We start from the raw sequence: 15,175 nt of genomic DNA on the forward strand, positions 1-15,175 counted from the left end.
TCTTTTTAAGATTTTAAAATTTTAAGATTTTTTCACTGCTCTGTGAAAAAGCAGGGAGGTAAAATGGTAACAAATATTTATCCTGTGTTGCAATAAAGTATGTGAGATGTAGTTAAAAAGAAAATTCTTCCTTCCCTTTCCCAGATCCAAGACTGTTACTTGACTGCAAATTTAGAGTAGAATACTTAGGACTGAGTGTTGCTCATTTTACATACCATTAGATCAAATATGTAGACAGTGGCACAGTATATACTGAGCTGTTTTGAGCACTGAGAGGGCAAATGATTTAACATGTCCAGGTGTTGTTTGCATCTTGAATGAAAGCTTACAATTTTACGCATTTATAAATTTTGCTTATCTTTATGAGAACGTGTCTATAGTCAAAATGTTAAAAAAGAAAAAAGGGGTGGAAAACACGGAAGAAAAATTGACTAGCCATATACCTTTCCTTCATAGAGTTTTATTCATTTGGCTTGTGATTAATCTCTTACAGTGAAATAAATGCCCGGCTTGATGCTGTGTCTGAAATTCTCCTGTCAGAATCCAACGTGTTTGGCCAGATTCAGAATCTTCTTTGTAAGCTGCCAGATTTAGAGAGAGGTCTCTGCAGTGTTTTTCACAAAAAGGTATATCCATGATTATCCTAATCTATTATTTTCTAATTCTGTGTCAATCTCAGTGTATTTTTCATAGATTTTGCATGTGTGTTTAAAAATAGTTTCTTACCAGCAAGACCAAAGCTGACATAATAAAGGGATACAAGTTATAAAAAATATATATATATATTTTGCCTTCTGGTAGACTCTTATGTTATCTTGCATATTATCAATGATTGTTGTTCAAAGAAGAAATGTTTTAGTAAAATTAGAGTACAAATACAGTGTATTGCTAACGCTAGCAGAAAAAACATTGAAGGTGTTCCTGTTGTAGTCACTGGATTCAGTGAGATGAGAGGATGCAGTAGGTCCTCGTGCCATCAGTTATTTCCTTTTAAAACAATGCATTACATTCTGTGTACTTATCTAAAATCACGCTTGCAAGTGAAACCACTTGGCTGTAGTTAGCTGTTTTAACATGAATGTTAATTTGTTTATAAATTCTCTGATTTGGATCTCACTTGCACATTTTTATAAGAATTACTTTTAATGAGACACTGGCAATTCTTAGCTGAAGCAGATTAATGCACTAATAGCACCTATGCAGTACTTCGTGTTCTTTTATTTCACTGTTATATTTAGAGGTTTTGACAGCTTGTTTTAGCTAAATTAATAGGTGGATAGATGGAGAGCAAAGTTGTAATTTCTTTGGATGGTACAGCACAAAGACTTCATCTCTCTGAAAATCTGAAACTCAAGTTCTTTTTTAGGCTTTAAAGATGTAAGAGTTTGAGGCATGCGCAAACACTTTCATATTTCAATGAATGGATAACAGAGATCTGCCATCGTAAAGTATACGAAAAAAGGGAGTGTGCACCAAACTTCATCATCCTCTGCACAGTAGACACGCCTGTCTTCTTCTTCCTTTTGTCTATGTGTGTGTTAGTCTGTATCTGTTTGTTCAGGTGCTGTTCCTTCCTGTTGTAGATCTACTTACTCTTTCAGCTTTAAAGTGGGACCAGAGGTCATGGATTTTCATGTTCTTTTTGGAATGAGGTGATGTAATCTGTCTTATCAACAACACTGGTAGGGTGTTTTGTGAATCAGATGTTGGAAAGAGTTGTACTAGTGGAGGAGGGCCCCGGTAGAACCCTCAGGAAAAATAAATGGGGTTGGGGAATGAATTTTCTTGCTCTGAGCATGCAAATTGCAAATAGTAAAAATCTAGTTTGTTATCCACAGCAGAATGTAGTAGAGAGTGCCCTGAGCACTGAGTAAAGCCCTCAAAATCTGTAGGACTTTGAGTAGATGAGAGTCCCTGCAGAACAGAGTCTGTTTTGAATAAAGAAGCAAAAGACATCTTTGAAAAGCAGATTCTGAAGTCTAGATAGATAGCAAACCTGACGGAAAAAAGGTCCCTTTGTAGTAGATGCATATTCAAGAAAACAAAATAACTGGTTTTCATAAATGATTGTTCATATTATCTAGTGAAGACTGCCATTTCAGTTTACACTTAGGAGTGTTTCCAATTCTGCTAACCCCAGATGTCCGTCTCATGTTCTGACATGAGGTTCCCCTTCTGTATTTTCATTCCTACTGAGGAGCACAAAAAGATTGGAGCACGCTGACAAATGAACTAATCAACAATTAACTGCTAACTCTAATCAGTGATGTGCCATAATGTAGTCTTGATAACTCACTGTTAACTACTGAAAAATTGGAAAATCTGACAAGTATTTAACCTTTCAGACTCTTTGGGCTTCATTGATGTTAGCATTTGAGAAGGTATGTTTCACAAAGGCAGGCTTCTGAAGTGTGCAGGGGTGGCTGTGTTATGTCAGTTGTACTGAATACCTTCCGTTCATATCAGTCACTGCAGAACTTCTGCTGTGATGAACTTTGTGCCTGTAACTTCTGGTGGAGACAGAAAAAAAAAAAAAGAAAAAATGGTACTCTGTTACAGAATCAACTTTGCAAGGCCAAACGTCTTCACTGGAACTCTTCTGGTAAATAAGTATGTCATCACTGTATATTTTCCTGACTTAAATTTTTTAATAAGTCAATTTATGATTATCTTTTAGCATCATAGAGGTTTGTAATTGCTAATCTGACCCTCCAAAAGCTCCCTTTGTCCCAAACCAAAAATACTGCTTATCTAACCCCAGGTCTGCAGTCAAAACAACATTCTTGTACAAATGGGGAGGAGAGGGAAAAAAGTTAGGCATTGCTTCAAAGGTGGTATTGCCAACTCCAAGTTTGCCCCAGTCTGGAAAGGAATTATGGGAAGGATAATTACAGGAATGAGACAAGCAATGTTACTGTTGCTATGGAGAGAGGAATTAATACACACACTACTTGTTCTCAGTTTCTGCAGCTCAAGCACCTGACATCTTCCCAGACAGAAATACTGTTAACCACAAAATAGCCTTACCCTTCCCTATAGCAAGAGCAGGATGGCTGGAGATGAAGAGATTTAAAGACCTCTTGGTAGCATTCAGAAGTTAACTTCAGAAGGCAAATGAGAAACAGGAGTGTTGTCTAACTCTGAGAAACAAGACTTTTGTCTAAGTTGTGCCTGGAGCTGATCACAGAATCACAAAATGGCCAGGGTTGGAAGGAACCTCAAGGATCATGGATCTCCAACCCCCCTGCCACACGCAGGGCCACCAACCTCCCCATTTGATACTAGACCAGGCATGATGCACAATGAAATCTTGTTGGAAAACACATCTCAAAATTCCTTTTCTCTGTAACAAGTTCAGCCTACTCTACTGCTTTCGGAGGATGCTGGGAGTTATGAATGGCTGGATCCTACCTTTTTTTTTCTCTCAGTTAAAGTGATGGCAGCTTGGCCTTGGAGTGTGCAGAATGGCAAGACAGTTGTCTGAGTTCTATGCTTAAATGGGTTTAAGAACCTGTACAAAACAAATATGCCCCTCAGTACATTTAGAAATGTGTTCTACAAAACCATTCCGATCTTGCTTTCTGGTATCATGTGGTGGTCTGTGCTTCAGAAGAAAATATTTGTACAGATTTAATCTGTAAGTGTTTATTTTATCTGTACCCTTGGCTCTATAAGCTTTTTTTTTTTTAACTAAAGCTCAGTCACCAAAGTATATAGTAATCATCATAACAGACAACAAATTTATAGCACACATTAAAGTGAAAAAGTTTCACAAAGTCTTCTTGGGCAAGAACCCAATTAAACCTTGTCAGGGCAAATAATAAAATGTCATTTTGGTATATTCTGCTCCTAACTTTAGAGTCTCCCTGTTTGTGAGTTCCTCATAAATTGTCACAGTTAGAAAAACAAAACCTGTTTTGTTCTGAATCAGTGTCTGAAGCCACGCCTGGTATTTCATTAAAGGCTCTGATATTTCATTAAAGGCTCTGTGATTTTCAGTATCCTGATGATTCAGAGAAAAGCACTGTATTTTTTATTTTTCCTCTTATTATATCAACACCTGTTACATATGTCCTTGAAATTAGTTATTGTTTGTGTAAAATGTTTGAAATACATTCTCTCCATAGCATGTTATTGACTTCAGCACATCTGCTATGCTCACTGTACTAAAATCTTGAAGGTAGTTGTTTTAGCTTGAAATGAGTGATGAATGAGTGTTGCATTTCAATTCCCATTTTTTGAATTTGAAGTGCTTTTAACTTGGAGTGGTCAATGTTTGTCAACTGTAGTCTCAATGGCTCCTTTTTAGATCTGTTGGAAACAATTTCCATATTGCAAACAAAGCTCAGTGGCTGTCAGTGTTGTTCTCGGAAGGGTGTTAGACCTGTCATACTGCTGTACATCTTCCATGTGTTCTCCCCGGTAGCAGCCACACCATTTTCATTACAGTTTGAGGAACTGCCACTTGAAAGCATTTGACATCACTGTCAGCTCTGAGGTTATTTTTCTAGTGCCAAAGAAGCTGTAACCATCATTGGGCACATTTTAAAATTAGTCTTCAAAAATAGCATTGAATAGGCTTGTGAGAATCTTTGGTGGTTGCAGGATTATTAATCCTGCTTTATGTAAACTATTTTTGCAGTCCATTTCAAAAGCTTCTAATTTATAACACGGATATATATTGCTTTTGCAAGGTTAGTTAGAATTTAAATAAAACTAGTCATACTTTAATGGAGCCCAGCTTTTCATAATCATTATATGCATCTGTTCCAAGTTATCTGTTTGCTTTGTTTTGCACTGGAGCCATAAAATTTTAGATGCAAAGTCCTGCAGTGTCACTGAGATCAAGTGGGGAAAGAATAATACTCTGAATAAGCACAAAAGGACTGTTTTCACCTTTTTCTTGGGAACATTATGTTCAGCTAAGTTCCGTGTAGTAAAATCTGCCATTCTCCAGTGGTATTGAAGATTCTAATGGAATCAAACGGGTTTTAACTAATTAGACAGCTATGTGTGTAGCTTAGCAGAGTTGCTGCAAGAAACTTCAGAATGTTTGTTATATACTCTTTGACAAATCTCCTGATAACTGAGGGTTGTTTGTGGTGCCTTTTGTATGTGATCGAGGTTTTTTCTGCTATAGTGGTGGGTTTTTTTGTTTTGTTCATCTGTTTTTTATTTTTATTTTTAATTATTCCTTCACTTACCTCTCAACCCTTCTTATAGCATCTCAGACACGTTGTATTGTTCTCTTAAAAACTTTTGCCTTTGCCATCTCCTTTTAGATGATGTGCTAGTTAAGTCACAGATTGAATCCTTCCCCCCTTTGTTTTAAAGAATAATTTTGTAAAAGCAAAACAAAACACAAAAACACCTGCTTAGCTCGTGAATTTCATACTGCCCATATTTTTTCATTCTTTTTTTTCTGGATGTTGTTGTGCTTTGAATCACTTACTGCTGTCTGTCAGGAATCTACAATACAATTTTGTGTGGCAAGGCTTCAGCTTTTGCATCCTTGAGGAGTACACTTCGTAGTCAAGGGAAGTCTTGCAGAATGTTATCCTTTATGTGCATCAAGGCTGTTGACGATGATGCAGTCAGTCATACTGTAAATTACTTTGACTTTGAGCCCAGGCCTGGATTTATCACTTCTTTAGTCTTTCAGACCTTTCTTTTGTGCTGTGACTTCAAATGCCATTGACAGATTTACTGTGTTATTATTTTGTTCTATTTTGTTGTCATAGCTTTTATAAACAGGTTCAAGATTATCAGAAATATGTTGATAAATTGCAGCAAGCACAGGGGTAAAATGAAATTTTCATGAGAATGAATAATGGGTTGTTTATGAAGAAGGATTAAAAGATTATAGTTTGGTTAAATTGATTATTAAAAGACAACAGAAGGCTCTGAGATATTTGTAGGGTGTTAATAGCAAAGATAGGGGAGTTAGTGTAATACAAAAGAGTATAAGTAGAGATATTTGGATTAATTTAATGGAAGGGAAATTTAGGCTACCAGATAAAACTTTGGTATGATGAGATTTAGTGCTTTGTGGATTAGTTTTTGAAAGGAAGGGGATAGCACATATTTTCATGGAGTATTAAGAGCTCAAGTCTAGACAAAAAGAAAACTCTTGTACAACTGAGCAGTTGTGGAGAAACCACCTAGTAAGGTCTGCTCCACCCTACCTTTCATGTATATGAAACAAAGATAAATTTGAGTTGTCTGAAAACATGCAGAATGTAACCCGTCTTTGTAACATCATGGTTAAATTACATATTCCTATTGTCAGGTACCTGTCAACCAAAATGCAAAAGATTATAAGCATAATTCTTTATTGGCAACTTTGTTTTTCAAACTTTCTGAAGTGTAAATGTCCCAGATCCCAGCGAACCAGGATAAGATGTTATGCATCTCACAGGAGTGTGGTTCGATTTCGCATGCGCATGTGTTGCAGCACAAACGCAAGCTTACTTTTCTTTAAGAAGTCATTGGTTTTTGCGAGATGCTTTGTTTGAAGGAACTGTATGCAGTTTTCCTGCTCTGTGGGTATTGAGAAGCAGTCTCCGAAAGCACTGCATGTTGCTGGCTACTCTCTGAGAGATTCCCTTTCAATAATACCCTGGTCAGTTGCCTGAAGGAGACAGAAAAATCTTTTTCATACCTTTGTACGTAGGAGAGGGTGGAAGAAGAGCGAGCGCTTGTTTTCTCCTTCTTTCCTTACCTAGAAAAGTACAATTGAGGGCCATTACATGGGGTTGCTAGGAATTCTGTGATGGATCCATCTTGTCACATAGCCCTGGCAGAAACCAACTAGGCACTGAAGCTGGCAGTAGCTACTAACATTCTCAACAGTGACTTCTGGTTTCTTTTTCTCCGTGTTCTTGTGCCAAATCTCACCTTTTCTGCACTTGACCTTGCCTTTCCAAACTCTCTTGCCAAAACTATAGCCAAGGGATTCAGATGGCAGCATATAGATGCAGAAGGCTGCATGGATATGTTGTGATACTCATGAAAATACTCAGCCGGATTGTTTTCTGCCACACACTATCAGCCTGTTTTTCTGCTTGTTGTGTACTGCATGTATGTTACACGTCTTCACCCAGTAATAACAACAGTGCTCTGGACTGATCCTAAAGATAGCGGTTAAAACAATTAGCATTTTTTATTTATCAATTAGCACATTTTATTAATGCTATGAATGTGGTAAGATTCTGCAGTTGTACTGCAGTGCATATGCCTTAACTGTACTTTGTCTGGTTTTTAAAATCCTGAAAAAAGCAGGGTTTAATGACAGTGTACACTATAATGATTTAGATATTGCTTCATTTTCAGTGTTCAACCCAAGAGTTCTTCTTGATTGTCAGCACTCTGTCTCGTCTGGACTTGGAAATTCAAGCTCTTGTTCCAGTCATACATTCTCATGTGAAATCTCCTCTGTTACAAAATGCACTGCTGGAAATCCCAGAACTTCTCTCCCCAGTAAAACATTATTTAAAGATTCTTAATGAAGAAGCAGCTAAGTAAGTAGAGAAAACAGGTGAATTTCCATGCTTCATAGGATTTCTGGCTAAGTACATTCAGTTGTGTGAAGTATGCATCTCGTTTTATATTTTAGTGTATATATTTCTGCACGTTACTTTCAGTTAATGCAGAGCTTCTTGCAGTTTGTTTTTTAAGATAAACTAGGTGAGCAAGTATTTTGCCCTGTGGGTATGTGCTTCAGGCTGAAAAAAAAAATTTGAAACCTTTTCAGCTGTTTGGGTGAACAAATGTTGAGCAAACAGTGTTTTGCACATATTAATTCGTTTAACAAATATTTGCTTTTTAAAATTTAGATAGATAAGCTATTTTTTTAAAGAGAGACTTGACATTTAATGGAGCAGCTGCTCTGCTGCCAGGAACATGGGTTTTTTTACAATTTTTTTCAAAATTCACCAAATCTTTGAGGCCATCCTCCCATTCTGTTGTTATTGTTGTTGCTTTTTTGTCTCTTTATATACTCATTAATGATGAGATATGGAGTTCAGTAATTCTGAAGACTCTACATAGCCTGTGGGATTTACGTCTGCTTATAGCATTTCTGGGGTTACTGCCCTGTTCTTGCACTGTGCAGAATGACTAAATGAGCTCAGTCTTAAGATGTGCTCAGCTGCAATTACTTTCCTGTAGTCTGTATTTGTCCTTTTGGCTTAATTTTGTCCTTCTTTGCCACCCCTCTCCCCACAAAAAGGTAGACAAAGAAATTGTAATGAATTTGCATTATATGGGAGAGTGGCTGCAAATAATTTATTGTGTATACTGCTTCTTTGGAAGTACTGCTGTCTACACTGTTAACCCTAAACCCTGGTTTTAACCACCAGAGGAAGAGGACAGGAGGCTTAAATGCAAAATAATGAAGCAAAAACATGGATTCAGTTAAGGAAGTGATGCCTGTCTGGTACAAACTTGGGGGAGAGCATCTTGTGGCCAGTAAGACTCAGTGCTTTTTGGAACAGTGTAATTATCTAAAAAGAGTTCTCTCCTGGTGCTAGTCACAAAGGCAGCCAACCTTTCTGAACACTTGCCTTTGCTGGGTCTTTGTCTCCTTTCTCTGTAGTTTTTGTTTACACAACATGTTTGTGGGAAAGACATTCTGAATGCATAGTGAATACAATCTGGCTTTATGCTCAGGTCACCCTGAACTTCCCTCTTTTAGCAAATTTCATTCTACTTTGAGCATTTTCCTCATTGTATGTGTGTTATACTATGAGATTTAATTGGTATACCTGTGGATTCTTTATGAAATATGCAAGATATAGCCTAATGTTTCATTATATTGAATCAGCATATTTTTTATTGTTTTTTTTCCACCAGCAGACTAAGAATATATATCCACTTTATGTATAAAATCTTTATCATCTTTCTCCTGCTGAGATTTGAAAAATGCAAGATTAAAACCTATGACTTCCTTCGTTTGCTTCTTAACTGGAGACAAAGTGTATAAATTTGGAAGTTGAGAAGGGATGAAACGTTTGCTGTCTGTTGGACAGGTGGAATTATAAGATTTCTCCTGATGCAAGGTGTCCAATTATAGTTTTGACAGCTTGTGTCAAAACAGAATTTATTTTAATTCTGCCAAATTTATTTTAAGTTAAAAATATATATATATTTTTTTGTCGCTGTTATGATGATTTTAGAGTAGCATACAAAAAAGTAAGATACAATAGTAAAAGTAGAACTACAGAATGTATAGATTTTATTTGCATTCATTTATTCAAGATGAAGACTCAAGATGAATAATTTTCATTTTGGTCACATCAAACTTGTGTGACCATATTATTATTGCTCAAAAACCTCTCATAATAATTATGATGACTATTGACATACATATGTGCACAGACACTTAGACACACATGTGCATCATTTGTTAATTTTAGTATACGGTGTAGTGTTTTTCAAAACTCTGTTCCAAGAGCTTTTTGGGATGGATTTGTGATTTTTATCTTGTTTTAAACTTTCAACTTCTGCATTTTTGGTAAGCATTACGTAGCAGTGGCAGTCTTTGCTATCAGCTGCTGGCTATAGAGATCTTTTTTTCCTTACATTCCCATGGAAACAAGTCTAATTAGCGCAAAATTGTTCCTAAAAATTAGTATTGTATTTTAAAATGGTGTCTTTACTGTCACTTGTAAAATAGCTATGTCCATGTAATGCAAAATTTGAACACAGCTTTTGAGTTACCTGCCTGGTCACTGGGTCAAACTGTGAATTCATTTTCAGAGAAAAGGATATCCAATTGGTCAGGACACTGGAATTCTTCATCTCTTCCATATATTATTACCTCATTTCCTAATTACTCTCCAAATATAAAATTTCAGGGAAATTATGTAACTAACAGTTACTGTTCTGTACTTGCTCTAAAATACAAATATGTAATACAGTTAACTTCGTACCGATTGCACCACTTTCTATTGTTTTCCTGCTATTAAGATATTTATTTGCTTATTTTTGATGACAAGCTTATTTGTAATAATTTGTTCAATTTCACAGTTTTAAACATTTGAATAGCATTTTCTTTTCAGGTTTCAGTTCTGAACTAAGATAATGCAGTCAAAACAATTCTGTCACTTTCTGATACTGAGCCTGTTAAAGAACATTGTTTTGCATATATTAAAAATATTCAGGTAAATCTTTTAACGTGAAAAGAAGAAAGCTCATCTGAAAAACTTCTGATTACATTCCACATATATCACTCTGAAAGTACTGCCTCCTACTTATTTCCATGGAAACTGCAGCAGCCACAAAGAACACAAGAACATTATTTGATAGAGCACATTTTCAGCTGCAAAATGCTACTTTTCAACAGTCACCACCATTAGCTATGCATTTTCACCAGCAATGAACGTGAGCCTGCATGCTGCACTCACAACAATCTGCATCCACAGAAGTGAACAGCTGTTACTGTTGCCACTGCTGAAACACCATTCATCATCTCACTGTACTCACATCCAGTGTTTGTCTCCATAAATGTTCAGCAAGCATCTATGAATGTCAATTGGTGCAACATTTTCTGCCTGGAGGAATTCAGTGACACTCCTTTGCTCCAGATGCACTTCCATGTCAGACACCATTTTGTCAGACTGCCCCTCTGCTGCCATGTGTCACACAGCAGTGACACGTAGTGGGATATTGAAGGTTCAGTTCATGCTGCCGTACCACCAACATCCGCCTCTGTTGTTGTGGGCCAACATCATAAAATAGGAGGCACTGCTTTCAGAGCAGCCCTCGTACTTTGATGAAGGCCTTGTGGGAAGGATTTTTCTTTGCAGTCTTCATGGAAATATGCCCAAATTTGGCAAATTCTGAATCCATGAACAAATTGTTAACAAGTTGTACAGAAATTATCCAGAACTCCACATTTAGTATTGATAAAGATTTTGCCTGTACTCAAGATGCTGCAGAGTGAAACAGCAACTGCATTCCAGAAACACAAACTGAGAAATAAAGGAACAACTTGTGCTTTCTTTTTTTTTTGCACTGCTGGATCAAGGGAGAATGAGGAGAAAGCTTCAGAATTCACATTCAGAGGAGACAGAAAAAAAAAAAAAAAGCCAAACCAAATCAATAAAACAAGAGAAGAATGTGCATAATGTGTTAGATTTGGAAGGAGTTCTGAAAACATTTTCTGGAGCTGTCTTTGTGTAGCATTTGATAGTTTGTATGCACAGTGCCTCTCTGTTTATGTAGTGTGTATGACAGTTTCTGATAAACGTGCTGCACTATGACCAAATGGAATTTAAAAAGAAATAAAGATAGTGTTAAAACAGATGAGAATAATTAATAAGAATGAAGACGTAGCTGGTAAATAGGGAATGCATTTTTGAATTTACTGTTATTTTTTCTTACACTTCTTATGGATAGGACTGGAGATAAAACCCAACTATTCAAAGACCTTACAGATTTCCCTGTCATCAGAAATAAAAAGGAAGAGATCCTGGAGGTGTTGGCTAAAATCCAATTACATCTTCTGGAAATTCGTGAACAAATTAAGAATCCTTCTGCAGAGTATGTTACAGTTTCTGGTCAAGAGGTAATACAATGTCTGTGATTTGTGACTGTATCTTTGTTCACTACTGAAAAATAGCGGAAGGCTGGGCCTTAGCTGGAACTCTCTTCAGTTTGTATGATATTTGATGAGGTCATCTTAACGTATGCTTTTGTATGTCTTTGAAGAACAGTTTTCTGACGGGACACTTTTTTTGTATTTGTTAACTCAATTTACTTTAGCTATTTAAAGAACAAAAAATACATTAGTGAAGTTGGATTTAGCTCTGTAATGCTTTGCTTTGTCCTATGTGTAAAAACAGTTGCATACTTAGAGGTTAATTATGTGGCTATTAAGTGCAGAAATATTCTCAGAGAACCTAGAGACATGGCATTAGGTTAATTTGGGGAATGGTAGAATAATTTTGTAAGTACTGATTAAAACTAATTTGAAAGACAGAAGAGAAGAACAACAACATTAATATTAGTGATAGATGTTACTTCACTTTTTCACTCTTAGAAACAGTGGTTGTGGACAGAGCATTTGTGTGCTAGATGCTGTGCCAGCGTGGACAGGTCGTGCTTCAGTGAGCTGAGAAGTTCAGCACAAAATAAAGGGAAAACGGTTCTGGAGAGATTTGTAAGGGTATTGAAAGGAGCAGCGAGGCAGAGCTGTACAGGACTATCATCTGGGAACTAACAGGAAGTTTGGGGAAAAATCCACAGAAAACTGGGAAAAGAAAGAAACACTGAGATGCGGTGAGGAAATAGCATGAGAGTTGGGGTTAAAAGAGATTAGCCAATTAGAATGGGGAGAAGAGCATGCTGAAGAGCTCAGGTGAATATTCCTCTTATGGTGACGCTGAGGAGAGCAGATAGCAAGTTGGGTAGGCCATCAGCGTGGATGCTGAAGTCAAAGAAAAAAAGCAAAGAAAAAACAGAATTTCGGGAAGAAGCGAAGAGCCAGGATTAGAAATGTTTCTCATGTATGGGTTGGTTTGCAAGATGGACAATGACAGTTGTATGGAGGAAGGGAGAAAAGAAGGCCTGGTTAAAGACAGAGGACAGTCTGAGGTGTAACCAGATACTAACTGAATCAGACAATTTCAAAAGCCACAAGTCAGCTTCTACATTTTTAAGAGAGGAGGTCTTTGTAGGAGTGGATAGCTCGTAAGCCATTGTGAACTGAGAACTCTGTCTTGAAAGGAGCAGAAAATTATGGGTAGCTGTTACCTAATTATGTCTGGGATGAGTGTTTTGGTGACATCAAAAGAGGCAGCAGAAAAAGCATTGCAGAAGATCATCACTGAGGTGAGGAATGGCACTAAAGGTGAGGCTTTAATGGAAAGAGAATCGAGTTAGAGAAGCAGGGAATAGGAAGAGTCTCTTTCAAGCTAGGTCTTTCTTCCCCAGATCAGTCTGGTGTATTCTTAACATTTTTGTAACATGCTACAGCTGTAGTGGTGTTCAAAACTTCTTAGTGATTGGCCTGGGCAGAAGTAGGTTTATGGTTCGTTTGTTCTGGAGGAGAGTGAAACTGCAAGGAAACAACTTGGGGAAAAATGAATTCTAACTATTTGCTGTTTAATGTGAGCTCCTATACCTGTTTTTGCGAGCATGTCATTAGATATTCAGTCAGCGCATAGTTTATTAACTCTTGCTAAGTGTCTATTAGTATTCTGATGAATCTCCAGATGATGCACGCCTTTTCCAACACACAAGGAGTCACACCTTTATCTATCTTATTTTTTTTTTCCATGCCTCTACTGTCAATTGTTAGAGATGCTAAACAGAACAGAAAGCTCTCTAGATGGTGACAGCATGGTTATTTGTTTCAGGCAGGGTTGAAAGAGAAATTTTGCAAATGTTTGCTTCCTACAATGGCATAAACAGTGCATTGATCTCAATGTATTTAATACTTCCGTTATTTCTGTAAGATAGAGCTAAGATTTAAATGGTGAAAAAACTAGTGCTAATTTTGTTGTTTTGAAGGAGGTCACATTTTCTTTCGTGGTTTCTCACTGGCCACACAAACAAACCAGGCAATTAAACCCTGTTTTCTCTTAGACTGTCTTGGGTTCAGTTAGGCATCCAATACAAACGTAAATGTAGATTATTTTCTGTCTTCCTTTTGTGAACACGTCATATTTAATTATTTTGAAATGAACTTCCAAAAAAATCTAATATCAGAACAACAGCAGCAATGCTAGCACTAGCAGCAGTTGGCTTATTTTCAAATCTTTATAGATCTCCTCTTCTATTTGTTTGCATGTTATCTCACGTTATAATGGATTTTAAAAATTTCTACAGTATCAAATATTTTAATATTCTTAAATGAGTTAAGAACTATTATCATATGTTCTCTGTGGAAATTTGTGATCATTTTAGGATTATTCTTTGTGTTTGGAGGTGGTTGCTGGCTATTCTGGTGAGAGAGGGAAGGTTTTATCTAAATCACTGCAGCTGTAATGGAAGAACTTTCTGAGATGAGAGTCTGATGGTTTACTGTAAAGGTGATCAGATTCTGGGTTAATTTAATCTCTGATAGAAATTCATTTTGCAAGTAAATTCTTCTATTTGAGAAAGCCTCAATTCTTTAACATCTAGGACTTCAGCACAGTGCTGTAAAGATAATCAATATGAATCATATAAAATACTGCAATAACACATGATATAATTTTTGTTTTTTTGAGCCTCTTAGCATTACTGCTGCTTTACCCTATTCCCTCTGTTTCTGACCTCAAGTGTATCTAAATTTGAAGTAATGTACTGTAGATAAAGTGCTGGCATTTGAGATTTTGAGTTCTTGTTTGTGAAATGTCACAGATGAGCATGCTCAGTGTAAATCACTGATCCTTCAGAAGGCCAGTCTCTCTGATGTGGAGTATCCTCAGCACACGTGGATTATAATGTAGGTGCTGTGTAAATAAATTGTGTGCTGATTGGGTACACAGCTAGGTCAGATCACATAACAGGACTCACTTAATAGCTTTGATCTGGTTTTGTCTTGGTGGGAGGGAGGTGAAAAGAGCACGTTAGTGATTGGAGGAGGGCAGAGAAGCTGCAGCAAGGGGTCACTGCACTGGAACAGCTCAGGATGGGAGCTGCTGATAGAAAATATTAATGTCATAACCCTCACATCTGGGGAAAAGGAACATTAGCTCCTGGTCTATGCAGCCTTCAGGTCAAGCATGATTTTCCTTTGACGTAGGCAGATTTCTTGTTAAAAGAAGAAAATATGGTTCTGTTGTCTTCCTAACAACCTGTGATGTCTAATACTGCATTTCTGTTTATTTTAGTTTTTGGTAGAAGTAAAAAATTCCCGTATATCATCTGTGCCATCTAACTGGGTTATGGTTAGTAGGTATGTAAAATATATTTCAAGTTTGTTCTATTCTGAAAAATAAGAATAAACGTGGTACTTTGGTGTTAATTTTAACCTGAAACACATTCTTGTTGCTCCATGTACTTTTTATTTTTAAACTGAAACCCAACTAAACCAAATGATTATGTTTATTTACTGCTATAATAAGTTTTGAAGTTTTTCTTAAAAATTCTTGAAATGTTTTAATGTGATATATCCCTATTTATATATATATATACACATATATATATTTATTTTTTAACATCATGTATATATACTGGTGTCTGA

The 15,175-nt window shown here is 36.6% G+C and overlaps 1 protein-coding gene across 1 annotated transcript in view; it reads left to right on the forward strand.

Annotated features, from left to right (window-relative positions):
- The window catches only part of MSH3 (mutS homolog 3), a 107,323-nt gene that overhangs the window by 58,885 nt on the left and 33,263 nt on the right, over positions 1-15,175 (forward strand). The window contains exons 13-16 of the mRNA XM_042866254.1: positions 494-626; positions 7,333-7,520; positions 11,401-11,569; positions 14,823-14,887. Of these exons, the coding sequence (XP_042722188.1) occupies positions 494-626; positions 7,333-7,520; positions 11,401-11,569; positions 14,823-14,887 (555 nt within the window). The remainder of the gene's footprint in view (positions 1-493; positions 627-7,332; positions 7,521-11,400; positions 11,570-14,822; positions 14,888-15,175) is intronic.

This window comes from Lagopus leucura, unplaced genomic scaffold, assembly GCF_019238085.1.
Source record: "Lagopus leucura isolate 7727_CA_CO unplaced genomic scaffold, USGS_WTPT01 Super-Scaffold_810, whole genome shotgun sequence".
In the NCBI taxonomy this organism is placed as follows: domain Eukaryota; kingdom Metazoa; phylum Chordata; class Aves; order Galliformes; family Phasianidae; genus Lagopus; species Lagopus leucura.